This window comes from Salvia miltiorrhiza, chromosome 8 (assembly GCF_028751815.1).
Source record: "Salvia miltiorrhiza cultivar Shanhuang (shh) chromosome 8, IMPLAD_Smil_shh, whole genome shotgun sequence".
NCBI classification, from domain to species: Eukaryota; Viridiplantae; Streptophyta; class Magnoliopsida; order Lamiales; family Lamiaceae; genus Salvia; species Salvia miltiorrhiza.
The window spans coordinates 5466602-5482196 of NC_080394.1; the positions used below are offsets into that span (position 1 = coordinate 5466602).

At 38.0% G+C, this 15595-nt stretch overlaps 3 protein-coding genes across 11 annotated transcripts; 2 read left to right on the plus strand and 1 right to left on the minus strand.

Moving 5' to 3' along the window:
• The first annotated feature begins 2746 nt into the window (after positions 1-2746).
• On the plus strand, positions 2747-5003 carry LOC131000318 (zeaxanthin epoxidase, chloroplastic). The gene is made up of 5 exons (XM_057926171.1): positions 2747-3115; positions 3425-3489; positions 3574-3634; positions 4112-4258; positions 4684-5003. The coding sequence occupies exons 1-5, from the start codon at positions 2881-2883 to the stop codon at positions 4797-4799; spliced, it is 624 nt and encodes a 207-aa protein (XP_057782154.1). The 5' UTR covers positions 2747-2880; the 3' UTR covers positions 4800-5003.
• A 1011-nt stretch (positions 5004-6014) lies between these two features.
• Positions 6015-9919, plus strand: LOC131000317 (BTB/POZ and MATH domain-containing protein 4). Of its 8 annotated transcripts, none has more exons than XR_009093709.1 (5): positions 6017-6642; positions 7861-8206; positions 8399-8675; positions 8894-8979; positions 9522-9600. XR_009093709.1 is itself a non-coding variant. In XM_057926167.1 (5 exons), exons 1-4 carry the CDS (start codon positions 6251-6253, stop codon positions 8974-8976), a joined length of 1062 nt encoding a protein of 353 aa, XP_057782150.1. In that variant the 5' UTR covers positions 6017-6250; the 3' UTR covers positions 8977-8979; positions 9578-9699. The 8 variants fall into 8 exon arrangements, 6 of the variants coding, with proteins under 6 accessions (XP_057782147.1, XP_057782148.1, XP_057782150.1 ...); XR_009093708.1 differs by lacking the exon at positions 9522-9600 and adding an exon at positions 9073-9256; XM_057926167.1 differs by having other exon boundaries at positions 8930-8979; positions 9578-9699.
• A 74-nt stretch (positions 9920-9993) lies between these two features.
• On the minus strand, positions 9994-15595 carry LOC131000316 (transcription factor GAMYB-like). 2 transcript variants are annotated; one of them, XM_057926163.1, is made up of 5 exons: positions 14807-15595; positions 13846-13999; positions 13276-13635; positions 10615-11632; positions 9994-10505 (listed from the first exon to the last, which is right to left on the minus strand). In XM_057926163.1, exons 3-5 carry the CDS (start codon positions 13630-13632, stop codon positions 10468-10470), a joined length of 1413 nt encoding a protein of 470 aa, XP_057782146.1. In that variant the 5' UTR covers positions 13633-13635; positions 13846-13999; positions 14807-15595; the 3' UTR covers positions 9994-10467. The 2 variants fall into 2 exon arrangements, with proteins under 2 accessions (XP_057782146.1, XP_057782145.1); XM_057926162.1 differs by having other exon boundaries at positions 9994-10510; positions 14807-15592.

Consider the following 15595-nt stretch of genomic DNA (forward strand, 5'->3'; position numbering starts at 1 on the left):
TGCCGCTATCGAAGAGAGGGAAGCCGAGATTTGGGGCTAGGGCTGATCAGGTCGCACCGTCGTTTGAGATTATGGCGGCGGTGACTGCCGTTGAGTCGGGAATAAAGAGATAAGAGAGATTGACGGCGGTGAAAAGGGAGAATGTTCAGATTTTGGGAATTGCTCTTCAAGAACTTTAATTTGAAGAGGGAGAATGTTCAGCATCTGATTTAATCTCCGAAATGAAAAGAAAACGACGACGTTTAAGGGTTAATTAAATGAAGTTGTTTTACTCGTCGAACGACATAGCTTACGTGTATTTTCCAATTGCCATGTAAGCATTAATTTGGGGAAATTTTCAATTTATGGGAAAATTACAAATCGGATCCAATGTTATGGATTTTTACGCGAAATTAAAAAGTTATGGGAAAAACAAGAATCGGCCCAAACTTGATGAATTTTGACGCTATTTGCCCATTATTCTATATTTTTGTAGTGCAACTATAAACGTTGTATAATATTTTAAAATTTTAATTTATGTGCTATATTTAGATTTTCTTTTAGTTATATATATATATATATATATTTATTTATTTATTGTCGTGTATTGCACGAAGGGCAAATATAGTCTATAATATTTAAAAAAATAACTTTCAATTCGATATAAATAAAAAAATTAAGTGATATTTTTGTAATTATAATAAAATTGAAGGTTTATTTATAATTATATTTTTGTTTTTTAATTTCTTTGTTTTTATCTTGTTCTTTTTTTTAAATTTTAAAATTTGGTTCATGTCGAACGGACGGAGGGAGTATTATTATTATTTTTGAGTTAGGAGGGAGTATTATTATTAATACTCCCTTCGTCCCATGAAGCATGACACACTTCTTTTCGGCACGAGAATTAAGAAATTGGTATTTTGTGTGTTAGAGCACTCACAACGCTTACACCATAGCCCTTACACGATAGCACTATCGTGTAAGTGTGCTATCGTGTAAGCGTTGCGGGAGCACCTTACACGAGGGCTACACGTTCTATCGTGTAGCCCATTTTCTCTATAGTGTAAGGCGCGTGTGATGCACGCGCCTATTTTAAAAAAATTTCGATTTTGACCGTTGGCTGCCTCGTTTTGCGTGATTTTGACCGTTCAATTTTTTTTTCTCTTCTTTTTCTTCTATTTATTCTTCTTCTTCCTCATTTTTTCCCTACACCCTCACTTCTTCTTCTTCATCTTCTTCTTTTCTTCCTCTCTCTACACCCCATGGATCCACACAACCCAAATTACTATGACCTAAATTGGTGCCCCGATCTATCCGACGAATATCATCCCGATTTATCGGGGTGTAACTTGGGGGATGCTCCTCAGGCCGGCGAGGAGATGCCTTCGGCCCATAGTGCCGCCAAACCGAAGAAAGGCAGTCGGAGGAAAGAAGTCGCCCACAAGATCCGGCATGACAGGCGGGCGTCGGTGGCGGAGGAGGAGGGGGCGGAGGATGACGGAGGAAAGACTGTCCGTCATACCTACACCACTGAGGAGACGGACATCAGCGTCCAAATTTGGATGGAGGAGACAAACGACGCCATCCGTGGGACAAATCAAAAGGGGTACGATTACTGGAAGAGGATCGTCTCCAGTGTCAACCCCCTCATCGGCGCCAACCTGAAGCACCGCCAGATTCAAGGGCACTGGACCTGAGTGGCCCAAGAGGTGCGGTTGTGGGAGAGTATTTGGGTAGAGGCGCGCAACCGGTGGCCGTCCGACCATTCTGACGATATGCTCTGGGACAAGGCCCAAACTCTTTTCAAAAGTCAGAACGCAAATAACGCCTCCTTCAACTACTGGAATGCGTGGAGAATTCTACGGAACAACCACAAGTTCAAGTCGATGTACCTCGAGGGAGACGTGCATTCCTCCAAGAGGACAAAGACGACAAAAGAGGGCGCCTTCACCACCTCGGCATCGGGCGAGGAGATCTCGTCTGTCCGGCCGATTGGGAACAAGGCGGCGGCGAGGGCGGCGAAAGCGAAAGGGAAGGGGAAGATGGCGGCAAGCTCCGAGCAGTTATCAGAGTACAAAGAGGCATTGGATCGGTCCGATCAGAACTTGAAAAAAATCACGGCCGAATATGCCAAAAAGAACGAGCTCAAGGAGAGGGAGCTCGACATGCAACTCCTCAGTCTGGATACATCGCATATGAGCGATGCACAGAGGATGGCCCACGAGCACATGGTCCAAGAAATGCTCAAGCGTCGTGGTCTTATCTAGACTAGGAGTTTAATTTATGTAATTTAAATTATGTTTTTAATTTTTTTTAATGTAATTTTTAGGTTTTTTATTTTAATGAAATTTTAATTATTAGTCAAATGTGTTATTTAAATTTGAGCAATTAAATTTAAGTAAAAAACATAAAAATCAAAACTAATTGTATCATGTAAGCTATCATGTAACCCTACTGCAACATCTTTACACCATGTGGTCCCCCATCATAAAGTAGGCTATCATGTAAGTTATCATGTAACCCCATTGCGGATGCTCTTAGGTGTGGTAGGTGAAAATGCGAAAATGTGAATATAGGGTAAATTTTTTGTCATTTTTAGAAACATGTAATGCTTTCTGAGACAAATCAAAAAAGAAACTGTGTCATGCTTGGTGGGACGGAGCCAGTAAATCTGAATCCAAATCATTTTAAATTTGTAATGATTAACTGCAAATTTGGGGCGACAGGCACCTACAAGATTTCCGTTATCCGGAGAAAGGTACAGCATTAATTGTATGCCACGTACTCTCATTCACCTCTCTTTTTCTATCTATTTATTGATTAGTTAGAACTGTTACATATTCATTTCATAAAAATCTTGATTAAATTGTTGAGCCTCAAAAACAGGAATTGAGATCAGAAATGGAGATGAGTCTCTCGTATGCCAACCCCAATTCTCTCTCCCCAACATTTTTCGCAGCCAAAACTACCTCTTTTGGCAGTAGCGCTGTTAATTTCCATGGCTACAATTGCCTTCCTAGAAAGCTCAAATTTAGTGCGCGAGAGTTGAGGAAGTTTGTCGCCATAAGGGCTTCCGATTCTGCAACCACCGCTGCCACCAATGCTTCTGCTGCAACGTGGCTTCTCGAACCCGTAGGTCAGCTTCCTCACTGCCCACTAGTTTGTGTGTGTGACTGTGTGAGAGAGAGAGAGTTGGTGTAATGATTTAGGAAATTGGCAATAATTGATTTGATAGGCTCGCTCATTCATCTGATTCAAATAAAATTTGAAAAAAAAATCATCTTATTATTCAGCTGATGCTATCTCCAATGCAGGATTTTGTTCCAACAACTGTCTGCTTGAATGAAAATACTGATTTAGGCTGTGCTTTGCACATAATTTATCCTAAGGTCCCAAATTTTGTTTCTGGAGAAGAAGAAAAAATCTCACGTTGTTATTAAAACAGGTGATGGTGATTTTGGGCATATAGGCTATAAGATTGCCAGGCCAGGTGCATTTGAAATAGATTCTGTAAGTATTTTGATTTCGACAATTATAATGTATAAATCCTTGTTGGAGAACTCGATGTTCAATGATTTTTTTGACATGATTCAGAATGTAGTTACCGTTGGCCGAGTTCCTGAGAAAGCGGATATTGTGATTCCTGTGCCTACAGGTACTCGATTCAATATCTCTAGATCTTGCTCCTTTTCTCGAGTTTGATTATTCGACTTATATACTCTTGTGTCGTCGTTCAGCTCTTGTGATATTTTTGTCTCAAAATTCATGATCACAATTTACATGTCAAATGCTGACTACTCTTGCTCATTTAGGCCTCTTCATAAAAAGGAGAGCTCTTGATAGTGAATCTTGGCATCATCATGCCATCATACTAGTTCATTATGCATTTTTTCCAAGATGCAAAAACTTAGATTTGGTGTGTGTTTTTCTGGTGGTTGGAGAATATATTATGATTTTGGGATTAATGGTAGATTTTCTCAACACGGTTCTGTTGTGGTCACTGAGAAGCACTTGGAAGTTGGAACTGTCGTGTTTTATAGTTAGTGTGGTTGTTGTAGTTGACTCATGACCAATTGTGTTGTTGAGAGCATGATTCGTTTTTGTCATTGTTTTTCCCTCTTTCAATTTGTAGTTTCTGGTTTACATGCTCGGATCCAGAAGACAGAAGAGAAGCTCTTGATTACGGACTTAGACAGCACAAACGGCACATTCATTAACGAGAAAAGGCTTCTACCAGGAGTAGTTTCCCCTGCATCAGCTGGGAATCTCATCACATTTGGTATAGACTCACTAACTTACTACACTATCTTGTGTTATCAGAAAAGAAGGCTGCTTTATATCATGAAGTGAAAACTTTTAGATCCTGACTAAAGCATAAATCGGGTAGTTTGTCATCGGGAAAGAAGTTCTACACGTCTACTTGCCCAGAAAGTGCTGCGTAGTATTTTGATCCTGATCTTGATCCATTTGACGAATGTCGAGTGGAGTTGTATCAGGCCATAAATCCCACAAGGGATGTCGTTGGTCTCATTAAGTCATATTGCATAATAGAAAAGGAATAGTTAAGTTTGTGAAAGGATGATGTATCATTGAGCAAAATTACATATTTCATTATTTGATGGCTTCTTTTTTTTTTGATCAGTATTATTTGATGGCTTCTGATGCATATATATATCTGATTTGGTGGATGTTTTTGTTTTTCAGGCGACACTAATTTAGCAATATTCAAAATATATAGAGTTGAGAAGGAGGAGTTAAGCAGTGAAGGCGAGGCAGAGAAAGTAGCAAACACCAACTTGAAGTCTACAACCTCATCTTGATTCTACTTCGGTTTCTTCATTCACAAACTTGACTTCAATCTCTCTCTCTCATTATATATATACACTACATATAATTATATTTAGGGATGATATCATGTAGAAATTCCATCCGTAGTAGAGTAGAAACCATGATTCTCCATATATACAATAATGTTCTCTTATGTTATTATTTTTGTATGCAATCCGATATTAGAATTGAGTCAATCATCCTTTTAAAATGTTTTATAAAGGAAGTGGATTATCCAACTTATACGTTGAAAGCATGATCTTTAATAAAATCGATGCGACATAACATAAATAGAACTTTGACACCGTGCAAGTACATGCGTTGGCCCAAGGTTTAAAATTTCATACTACTGTTGTTTATCAATAATTTGCACTAATCTAAACTTTTAATTAAAAATTTATTTCTCTCTCCTCTACATACGCAATTTATAATCCGACTCAATTCTACAATTTCAATTGTCGACTCATTTCAACTTAAAACATATTTTATATTTTCATTACTATTAGTATTTTTTAATAACAAAATGCCAAGTGGTATTTTTTCCAGTTGATAAAAGGAAATTGTCGGATGAGTTGGTCTTTATACAAGAAGAAGGTTGTTAGATGAGTTGGTATGAATCCTTCTTTTACAACCGATTGTTCATTTGAAAACATTTCATTATTTTTCTATCAAATCTTGTCTTATTTCTCAAAACATTTCATTGTTTTTCAATCAAATCTTTACTCTAATGACGGTTGGTGGGTTTGTTAATAAAGATACTGTTATTAATTTCGTTATTATTATGTGAAATGCATTATTAATTTCGTTATTATTATGTGAAATGCAAAATGTATTTCGAGTCCATCACAACAAAGAACCGACATATATATTACTCAAATGATCATCCACTCATACAACTAAATATCTATTCCAAATATTTGTCTTGAAAAATTATGTAATTTTTTTTATATACTTATGTAATTTATTACAAAAAAAATATATATTCCAAATATTTGTCTTGAGAACTTAAATTTGATTTCAAAACATTCATTTTTTATTAGAAAATAAAAAATGATAATGCAGTATCTTGCTAAACTAGGAGAGAATTTTATGAAGGAGATCTAATATCTAATCTAATCTAATCTAATCTAATACTACTATTTGAAAGCAAAAAACCACCACCATTTATATATTATTATATATATATATATATAAATAAATATAGTTGTGGGGTGGCCAATAAGCCGGCGGCTGACGAAATTCAATAATCGCCCCCCACCCATAATTCCGACAACCAGAGAAAAAGAAAATACCAAAAAATCAAAAAAATCACAAATCCCCAAAAACAATTTGAATAAGAAAACCCTAATTCGCTTTCCCCCTCTCTCGTCTCCACCCTCCCAATTCATCGCTGAATACACACGCGACGCGTTTCGCCTGATTGTCACAACCGGAAATCAAGAAAATGGCGGAGACGCCGGATAGGACGCCGAACTCTGCATCGCCGACGCGTTCGAGTTCGGTGACAGAGACGGTGAACGGGTCGCACCGGTTCGTGATACAGGGCTACTCTCTGGCGAAAGGCATGGGCGTCGGGAAACACATAGCGAGCGAAGAATTCACGGTGGGAGGGTACAAATGGGCGATTTATTTCTACCCCGACGGGAAGAACCCCGAGGATAATTCGACCTACGTGTCGGTGTTCATTGCGCTGGCGAGCGAGGGTACGGATGTGCGGGCGCTGTTCGAGCTCACGCTCATGGATCAGAGCGGGAAAGGGAAGCATAAGGTGCATAGCCATTTCGATAGGTCGCTCGAGAGCGGGCCCTATACGCTTAAATACCGCGGTAGCATGTGGTGAGTTTATCGTTTCCTTCCCATTCTAGCATCAGGATGTAATAAGTTCCTATTTTGATACCCGGCTTTCATTTTGCATTTTTGCGTTCTATAGTGTGGAAATGGATGACGAGTTGCTGGGATTATGTGATTTTATTTTAATTGAATGTTCAATGTTTCTCATAATTTTTTTCTTTCTTGGTCGTGGTTGGTATACAAACTTTTTTTCTTTAGATTTTGGGCATACTAATTCTATTGGTTGAAATATATACTGCAATTTTGTTGATCAATAAATTTCTCCGTGGTATAAATCTTTGTGAATGGGTTGTTTTGCTTTACGATAGGATTCTAGGGTTTCATAGCATATTTTGTTGTTGTCATCTTACATCAGTCAGCTTCTATGTTTCTTAGTAGTGAGGCTACATTTCAGGCTTGCATATTATTCTCATATTAATGACATGTAGGCTGCTGCTATGAAGCTGGATTTGTACCCCGCATGAATTGCATATGCATCCCAATCTAGGAGCATTCTCAAGAGATTTAGACTTGGTGTTAGTTGTATATATTTTGTCAAGTTGTGGAGATTCTCCTGATAAATGTTGATATAGTAAAGAGCTTGAATTACTTACTCGCACATCTTTTGGCTGATACTAACTGTTTTTGGTTGTTTATCGACATTCTTTAACTCAAGAGATTTCTGTATATGGTAGAGTATGGGCCACGGTCATTGCTATTGAAATTACATTAATCAATGAAAAACTGCCATGTTGAGTTAAAGAACAAGTTGTTTCTGTTGCACTATCAGGTTTATTAGATTAGCTCGACATTTATTAACATGTTTTAATTAGTTTGTCATTATGGTTTAATACCTAGTACATCAAAAGGTGTAAAGAAAATTCTTATCATAGATTGCATTGGTTGTGCATATTAGATAATTAGTTACCACTTACCTATAACTTGAATTTCTTGCTGGCTTTGGGATTATTGAGGTTTTTCTGTCTATAATAGCTATTTCAAGCCACCTAAAATATCTCGGAGGAAAAACTATTTCAAGCCCAGGTTTTTGTCTAGGACTTTGGGGATTTGAGGCAGGAACATAAGTTTGAACTTTATTCTTTATCCTCATGTGAATACGCCCTATGCATTTTATTAACCATATCGATATTCTTTAATTAGGTAAAGTTGGTGGTTTTCCTTTCTGAAATTGATGTTTTTAACTTCTACTGTGCCTTACTGCAGGGGATACAAGCGCTTTTTCAGGAGAGCTATGCTTGAAACATCAGATTACCTTCGAGATGATTGCTTGAAGATCAACTGTACTGTTGGAGTAGTTGTTTCGGCTATTGATTGTTCTAGGTTACACTCTATTCAGGTTCCAGACTCTGATATTGGGTCAGACATTGGCATGCTTTTAGAGAACATGGAAGGTTCTGATATCACATTTAATGTATCTGGGGAGAAATTCCATGCCCACAAGTTGGTATTAGCTGCTCGTTCCCCCAAATTTCGGTCTGAACTCCTTGAAGGAGTGGATACTGAAGTGGAAGAGGTTATGGTACCGGACATGGAACCTAAAGTTTTTAAGGTGGGTGGATATTATAGATTTGATCTGCTCTTTCTGGATTACCAGAGTAATTATTTGCCTAATAGTTAGCTTTTGCATTTTGGTGATTTGCTATTTCTGCACTTTTATTAATGAGGGTGATGAAATGACTTGTTTGTTCATTTCCATAATGGGGAATGTGTAATACATGTTAATTTTCTTTGTTCACAACAGGCGCTGCTGCACTTTATCTACAGAGATGCCTTGGCTGAAAATGAGCTGATGGCATCTAGTTCTTGTTCTACTCCTTTGGTAGCTGACACCTTAACCGCAAAATTGCTGGCTGCAGCTGATCATTATGACTTAGAAAGACTCAAAAGGATATGTGAATCTCATATGTGCAAAGATATATCTGTAAATTCAGTTACACAAGTACTTTCTTTGGCAGATCGTTATCATGCTGCAGAATTGAAAGATGTCTGCCTTAAATTTGCTGCTGAGAACCTAGCAGGTATATAACTTGTGGCCTTCTTTGTTCTTTAATTAATTTGGAATCTTGTTATTTCTGATAGAAGGGGAGATCCTTTTTTCGTTCCCTGACTCCTTTCCTTATGACAATTGCTATTCATTTTCCCGCGATTGTCTATAGGAAGAACTTCTTGCCCATCTCTGACCAAGATGTTATGGCATTTCTAGGCTTATATTAGTTTTGTTTTACTTACACTTAAGGTTGAGAAATGAGATGGCAACCTCCTCTTACTGCAGCCTCAACATGTTTTGAAGTTCTATTACATGGTGCCAATAGACCTTAGATGGTAATGTGCTTTTCCCAGCTGGATTTTTTTATTACATATGTTTGTTCTTCTTACAATAGCATCCTAACTTGGAGGAAACATGATTCTCCTTAGGTGTTGGTCTCAAGAGATCTGTGTAAAATTGGCCAATGGCCGAGCTAGTTGTTGGTTTTTGTTCGGGGCGTAAAGTAAAACATTAGATGATGTAACAGTAACACTAATGTATTTATCTATTTCTCAAGAAACAAGATAATGTAAAGTAAAATATAATATGATAATATCGATTAATTCTGCTTTATATTTTTTGTCCTTACCTACTTAATATTTTTTACTCTACATTGCGGATGATATACTATCTTCTTTGTCCATGCTCTTTCAGTTTGCATCTTATTTTACGCAACTAGTAACACTTGGGGAAGCGATGTGTGATCTTGTTGTTCTGAGGCCACTCGACCAGCTAGAATTTGTAGCCTGTTAGGATTGCACAAACTAGCATGTATTCTGTATTTTAGTTTTGTATATTGATTCACTGCGATATACATCTTCCATGACTCGTTTTGCAGCTGTCATGCGTTCGGATGGTTTTGAATATCTTAAAGAAAATTGCCCATCTCTACAGTCTGAGCTTTTGAAGACGGTGGCTGGCTGTGATGAAGACTGCAGCAACGGTGGTGGCAAGTCCGGGAGTGTGTGGGCTCAGCTCTCGGATGGCGGTGACAACAGCGGCCGGAGGGTTAGGCAACGAACTTGATTTTGGAAGTAGTTGACTGATAGCTAACGAGCAAACAATATTTCGTGTAACAATTGTAATTAGCAAGAAATGTGTGTTGTATTTTATTCAGAAAATTATGGTGACAGCAGTTGCTACCTTTTTACTGTATGTCTCGTGTAGTTTGTCTGTAAAAGAATGTTGTAGCTCATTGTGCTTTGATAAAAAATTCAAAACAACATTTTGAAGTAATTCCTTTTTCCTGTCAAATGTGAATGAGAAGTGCCTGTAATCAAGTGGCAAGAATGTACAGAAACAACAAAATATTCGTTGAAACATTCTCGTACAGCTCTCATAAAACACATACAAATGTGCACAAGTTGTTACAATGTTGCCTGCTAGACATCATGACCAAAACATCACATAATTGATCCTGAAAAATAAGATATTTCTGCCCCAATATTGAGGCCAGAACTTCTTGATTCATGCGACAAGTAGCAATAGAAAACAGAAAACATGTCCAGAGGCAGTTGAAAATCTGCATTTCTCAAATGCAAATAAGTGACTAGACCGTAGGCATGGCGTTCCAAGCACCGGAATCGTGATCATGGCCTTGAGCTGATGGAGTGGCCACTGCGTCGACTTTTTTGCAGTCTCTGCTCAAATCACCACCAAGAATCGTCCCGATTGCATCTTTTAGAGTGTGTTCCTTAGTTGGGTGTTTAAGTGGGCTGAAGCAGTTCGAGGCGAGCAACAAATCCGGTCTGGAAAAGATCATCTGGTTTCTCATCTCAATGTTATTATCGTATGGCACTAGGCCCCCGTTTATTGCTTCGTCCTTAACTAAAAGTAAAACATCACAATAATGCAGGATAATGTTAGGAAAAACCCTGATAAGTAAAGCAAAACTGATAGAGAGATGAAGGTCGTGTAGAAGGAATTCGTACCTGGCAAGGTCCCCGTAGGGAAGGGCTCATCCAAGGAGTTCCCACTGATGGGGGTGCTCTCACTGAACACCGATGAGGAAGAATGACCTAAAGGAGAGAGTTGTTCTTCATATGCTCTCCATTCCGTCTCGTGGAGAGCTTGTGCTGAGTCATCCATCGTATTGACTGCCACAGTGGAAGCATGTGGGGTCTGCTGAACACCACCGTTGCTCTTTGAGTTTCTCATAGTTTCTGATTCATAGAGAACTGCATCCAATAGACCGCTATTCTGGGGTGAAAGATTACAAGAGTTCATGTGCTCATTTGGAGGCGTTTGGATTAAAATATCAACGGACTCGAAGAAAGGCAACGGGGAAGAGGGTGAGGGTGAGCCCCAAGTACCCATCTGAGTTTGGAGTGAAGGGAGCTCCAGCTTCATTGCCCAAGAAGGCTCAGAAGAAGAGTTGCCATTTGAGATGGCATGGCTGCCATTAGGTAAACTCGAAGTTCTTGCATGATCAGCTGCAGGATTCTGATCATATGCAGAGAACACCGAAGATTTACCAATTTGCATAGAACTATCAATATGGTATTGATTCCCACCTGGGAAAACATTACAAATAGGAGCATTTAAGCCAGGGAACATTGGTTCTGACCCACGAAGACGCTTGGATGGATGAACTGTTGGGAGCAAGGACTTGTTATGGTACGAAGAATTTAAACTCTGCGTAAGCAGGCTACTCGCGGGAATATCAAGCAAGTTACTAGCAGGAAAATCCAGAAGAGCTGGTGTGTATATATGGTGATTGAGTTCCATATTCTTAAATTCCACAGCCGGAATGTCAAAGTTGTTAATTGGCATGAGTTCTGGATGGTGCACATTACTAGAAGACAAATTACTCATATCATCACTTTGCAGGTTATCATTCAATGACTGCAAACAGATATCAGCTGGATATATTGGTAAGCCAGCACGTTGTCTTCTTTTGATTCTGGTGTTCCAGTAATTCTTAATCTCATTATCCGTGCGGCCAGGCAACTGCCAGTACAGACGAAAAGGATGAGAAGATGAGCAAGAAGAAGTAATTATACTGAATACCAAATGCTTAGCAGCCATTCTAAGCATGAAAAGTAAGATTACCGTCAATTTTGTTGCATCAAGTCACCATAAAGTCTTTCCAAGTATGGAGTAAAATAGTTCCATCACACGGGAAACAAATATAAGAAAGATGCAACTACAGTATCTCTTTAGATGAGAGATACAGTATCTCTTTAGATGAAAGATTATTGCTCAACTCTAATAATATCTCAATTGTACTTACAAAGTTATAACTAAAAAGAAATAATGAATAAATGGTATACATCAACCTTAGGGCGGAATAATGCTATAAACAGTAACGAACAAAGTAAATCTTGAGCAGATTATTTTCGACCTAGAATGGCCACTTTACAGCCCCACAAACATCAAAACTGCGCACATAGCAAGCTATCTCTATCACATACAATGTTTTAAAAAACTAAATCGGGAACCCGAGGCGTCTTCTTATAGTACCATGAGGCGTAGGAACTGATTCAAGGCTGCCAAGCCTTTAAGAAAAATTATAGGTTCATAAATATAATTTCATAACAAAATAACTAATACCATAAAGTCAAAATCTATAATAGAATACCAACTTAACAGTCATAAGCTATATAATAATAGGTTCATACTGTTTACGTGACTCTGTCTTACCATATGTATATTAGACTATTTGGTATTAATTAAAATGTAGGGCTTTACTATAAATTGGGCCTAAATTAATAAAGCCCATGAGTAATTAGGTTAAAATACATAAAGCCCATTCAAATTGGGCTGAAAAATCATATTCTCACTGAGGCGTAAGCCTCAAGGGAACAGGTTCCTAGCCACCGCCTCAATAGCCTCAGTTAATTGAGGCGTACGTATCTGTTTAATAAACTGAGGCGCCGCCTCAGATGCGGTTTTCAAAGGATTGGAACTACGCCTCAATGGATTTTTAAAACATTGATCACATATACAGTGTACATCTTTAATTCAGGTCCTTTATATTCAGAAGCGGGTGATGGTCTAAGACCACACATATCTTGATTAGAATGATGCCATACCAGAAATAAATATTGTGCAGTGTCTTTTTAAACTTAGTGAGGCAGAACAGTGTAAAAGATATCAGAATATGGGAAATAGGGTCAGATACTAGGAGCGCTGTCTAAATTATATTGGCGCCATCCATGGGAACCAATTTTGGAAATTAACCATATAATTTTTACAGGGAAAAGTATTAGTCTTTTTAACCGTATCACAATGATAATGACTATTCTTGCAATCTTAATTAAATACCATGCAGATGCAGCCGTAGAAGATGCATCAGCATGAGAAATGAACTGCCTAAAGGCGCACTTTGGCATCATTAGAGGTGGCGTTCATGGGAACCAATTTGGGAAATTAACAATACATTTTACAGTCAAGGTTTAACTATCACACTATGATATGACTATTCTTGTAATCATAATTAAATACCATGCCGTTGAAGCTGTAGAAAATACATGAGTTTTTTCCAGCCAAATGCTGCATGACAAATGAACTGCCTAAATGCGGAAACAGGATAAATCATACGCCAAGATATTTCACCAGACATGAAAATAAATTGAAGCATTGGGACACACCTCAGCAGCCATTCGAGCCCATTTGTTTCCCATCTTGGCATGGAGTTCAATTATGCGACGCTCCTCCTCAGGCGTAAATGCACCTTTCTTAAGATCTGGTCTGAGGTGATTCGCCCACCTCAAACGACAACTTTTTCCACAGCGGGCAAGCCCCGAGTGTTTCTGTACTGCATTCCAGTTCCCCTCTCCGTGTTTTGTAACATATTCAACTAAAATTGCATCCTCAGCAGAAGTCCAAGGACCTTTTTTAAGCGGGCCATTCCCTCCGACATTTCCTTCAATACCATCATCAACAGATGGGGAATCTACGCCACTGTTGGGCTTCGTCCTCTCATCACTTTCGCTCGACATTCTCATCTCCTAATTTTTGAAAGAACAAGAAACAAAAAATATATAGTGCGAGGCAGTAAGTGGGACATGATGCATGGTTTTCTAAAAAGATAAGAAAAACTTTGTGCAACCCAAAATGTCCAATCTCATACTCTTTAGTAAAAAGCACTAGTTATATAACCACCCAATAAGCCGTGAATTTTGAGAAGATAAAATATAGATCACCAAAAAGATGTTTACCCATATAAACCATAAAGCAGCCGCACGTTATTAGAGATAACAGGCATAACACACGTTGAATACGTGATTGGACAAGTCTCGTCACGTCAATAGGGTCGATTCTCCAATGGAAAAAATTTCTTTCTCTGAGAGGCCAATCACGTTCGAAGAGATCCTACAGAATATAATATAAAATTTTGTAACACGTCATCAGAAAGTAGGCGAAGGACCACGCCCAAAGTTCACACAGTTTTATGAGTCAAATCTTTAACAAATCCCTATAAGTCAAACTCACAAAACACGTAAAGCAACATCTTTACCGCTTCCTATAATTCAGAAAGGAAAAAGGTACAATTTTATATCTTAGCATCCACCCAAAGAACTAATGCATGAATAATCAATTACAAGTGGTTAGAAGCTAGCAGTTATGAGCATTTAACTAAATAGAAAGAAAATCAGAAACCAGTATCCTTAAAATCCTCATTAACAAAATCAGCTGACCAATGGTTTTCCACAAATGCTAAGTTAAAGGCTAGTAGTTCAACAAGCGTTACAATTTGACAAAAAAGTTAGCTTCAGAAAGGCTCTAATTCTTGCTTCTGCAAGCCCCCAAAGATTACCAAAGACGGTATTGCATGCAAAAAGAAGCCTCACATAATTTGGCATAAAAGGAAAAAGTAATTATAATCAGATTATAATTATCTTAGGCAAAAAGGAACTCTTTACTATCTGCAACACACAAGCATTACAAAGGACTACGTGCAAAAGTGTTGTCATAAAATTAAGCAAACACAAGAATGGGAAAATATTAAATGATAGAATCTAAAAGCAAAGGAACTTTCCAAATTGCAAAGGCATAGTTTTCACAAAGCTCTTGTCAACAAAAAGAACAGCTATTCGACTACAGAGATCTAACTCCTAATAGGATTGCAATCAACAAAAATATCATTAGACAAAAAATATTAAAAATAAGATTCTGTACCTTGATCCAGAATCCTCTCCAGATTAATTCTTTCAAAATGAAAATCCAGGCTTAGTATCCAAGACTCAATTTTTTATATATATGTTTCTGGGAAAAGACCTTTCTTTATATTAGAATAGGCAAAAGAAATGGACACAATGCCCGCAAACTCAAATTATGACGAATAGCAGCTGAAACTTTGGTTGAAGGTCGGACAAAATCGGAATCATGACAATAGGAAACAGAAATAAAAAAGATTTAAGAATCCCAGGAAACCCTAGTCAAGAATTGATGAAAATGACACCAGATCCACTTGTTCATCAAAAGAGAGAGAAAGAAAGAAAGTGTGCGCGAGTGAAATCATAGATTGGAAGAGAGAAGAATAAGATGATAGGATATGAAAATTTGAAAGAAAAAAAAAAAAAAAAGTTAATCAAAGAAATCAAAGAAAAAGGAAATCGCAGTATGGAGAGAGAGGGAGAGTTAGCTGGCAGAAGAAGAGGTAAAATAGAGGAGAGGTTTGAGGGGTGAAAAACACCTCAATTGAAATTGATTGCAGGAGAATGGCAAAAAAATACTCATAAACACACAACTCCTATTCTGGCCCTTCATTTATTTGTAGCCATATGCATGTTTGATTTGTTTTTATTATGTGTTGATTGAGCTCTATCCTTCAATGCTTACCACTTTCTCTCTCATGGTGAGTGTGTGTGGTGTGTGAGAGAGAGAGAGAGAGGAAATCAAAGCCAGTAAGCTGAAAGCCTAAAATTCTGCAATTTATAAGAGGGAGAAAGTGAGAGCTGGGGTTTG

Coding starts and splice junctions, on each gene's coding strand:
- LOC131000316 (XM_057926162.1), bottom strand. CDS start 13,632: ATGAGAATGTCGAGCGAAAGTGATGAGAGGACGAAGCCCAACAGTGGC. Junction 11,633..13,275: donor GGGCTCGAATGGCTGCTGAG/GTGTGTCCCAAT, acceptor CTGTACTGGCAG/TTGCCTGGCCGCACGGATAA. Junction 10,511..10,614: donor CCCTACGGGGACCTTGCCAG/GTACGAATTCCT, acceptor TTTTACTTTTAG/TTAAGGACGAAGCAATAAAC.
- LOC131000318 (XM_057926171.1), top strand. CDS start 2,881: ATGGAGATGAGTCTCTCGTATGCCAACCCCAATTCTCTCTCCCCAACA. Junction 3,490..3,573: donor GTGCATTTGAAATAGATTCT/GTAAGTATTTTG, acceptor GACATGATTCAG/AATGTAGTTACCGTTGGCCG. Junction 3,635..4,111: donor TGTGATTCCTGTGCCTACAG/GTACTCGATTCA, acceptor TTCAATTTGTAG/TTTCTGGTTTACATGCTCGG.
- LOC131000317 (XM_057926164.1), top strand. CDS start 6,251: ATGGCGGAGACGCCGGATAGGACGCCGAACTCTGCATCGCCGACGCGT. Junction 6,643..7,860: donor AAATACCGCGGTAGCATGTG/GTGAGTTTATCG, acceptor GCCTTACTGCAG/GGGATACAAGCGCTTTTTCA. Junction 8,676..9,521: donor TGCTGCTGAGAACCTAGCAG/GTATATAACTTG, acceptor CTCGTTTTGCAG/CTGTCATGCGTTCGGATGGT.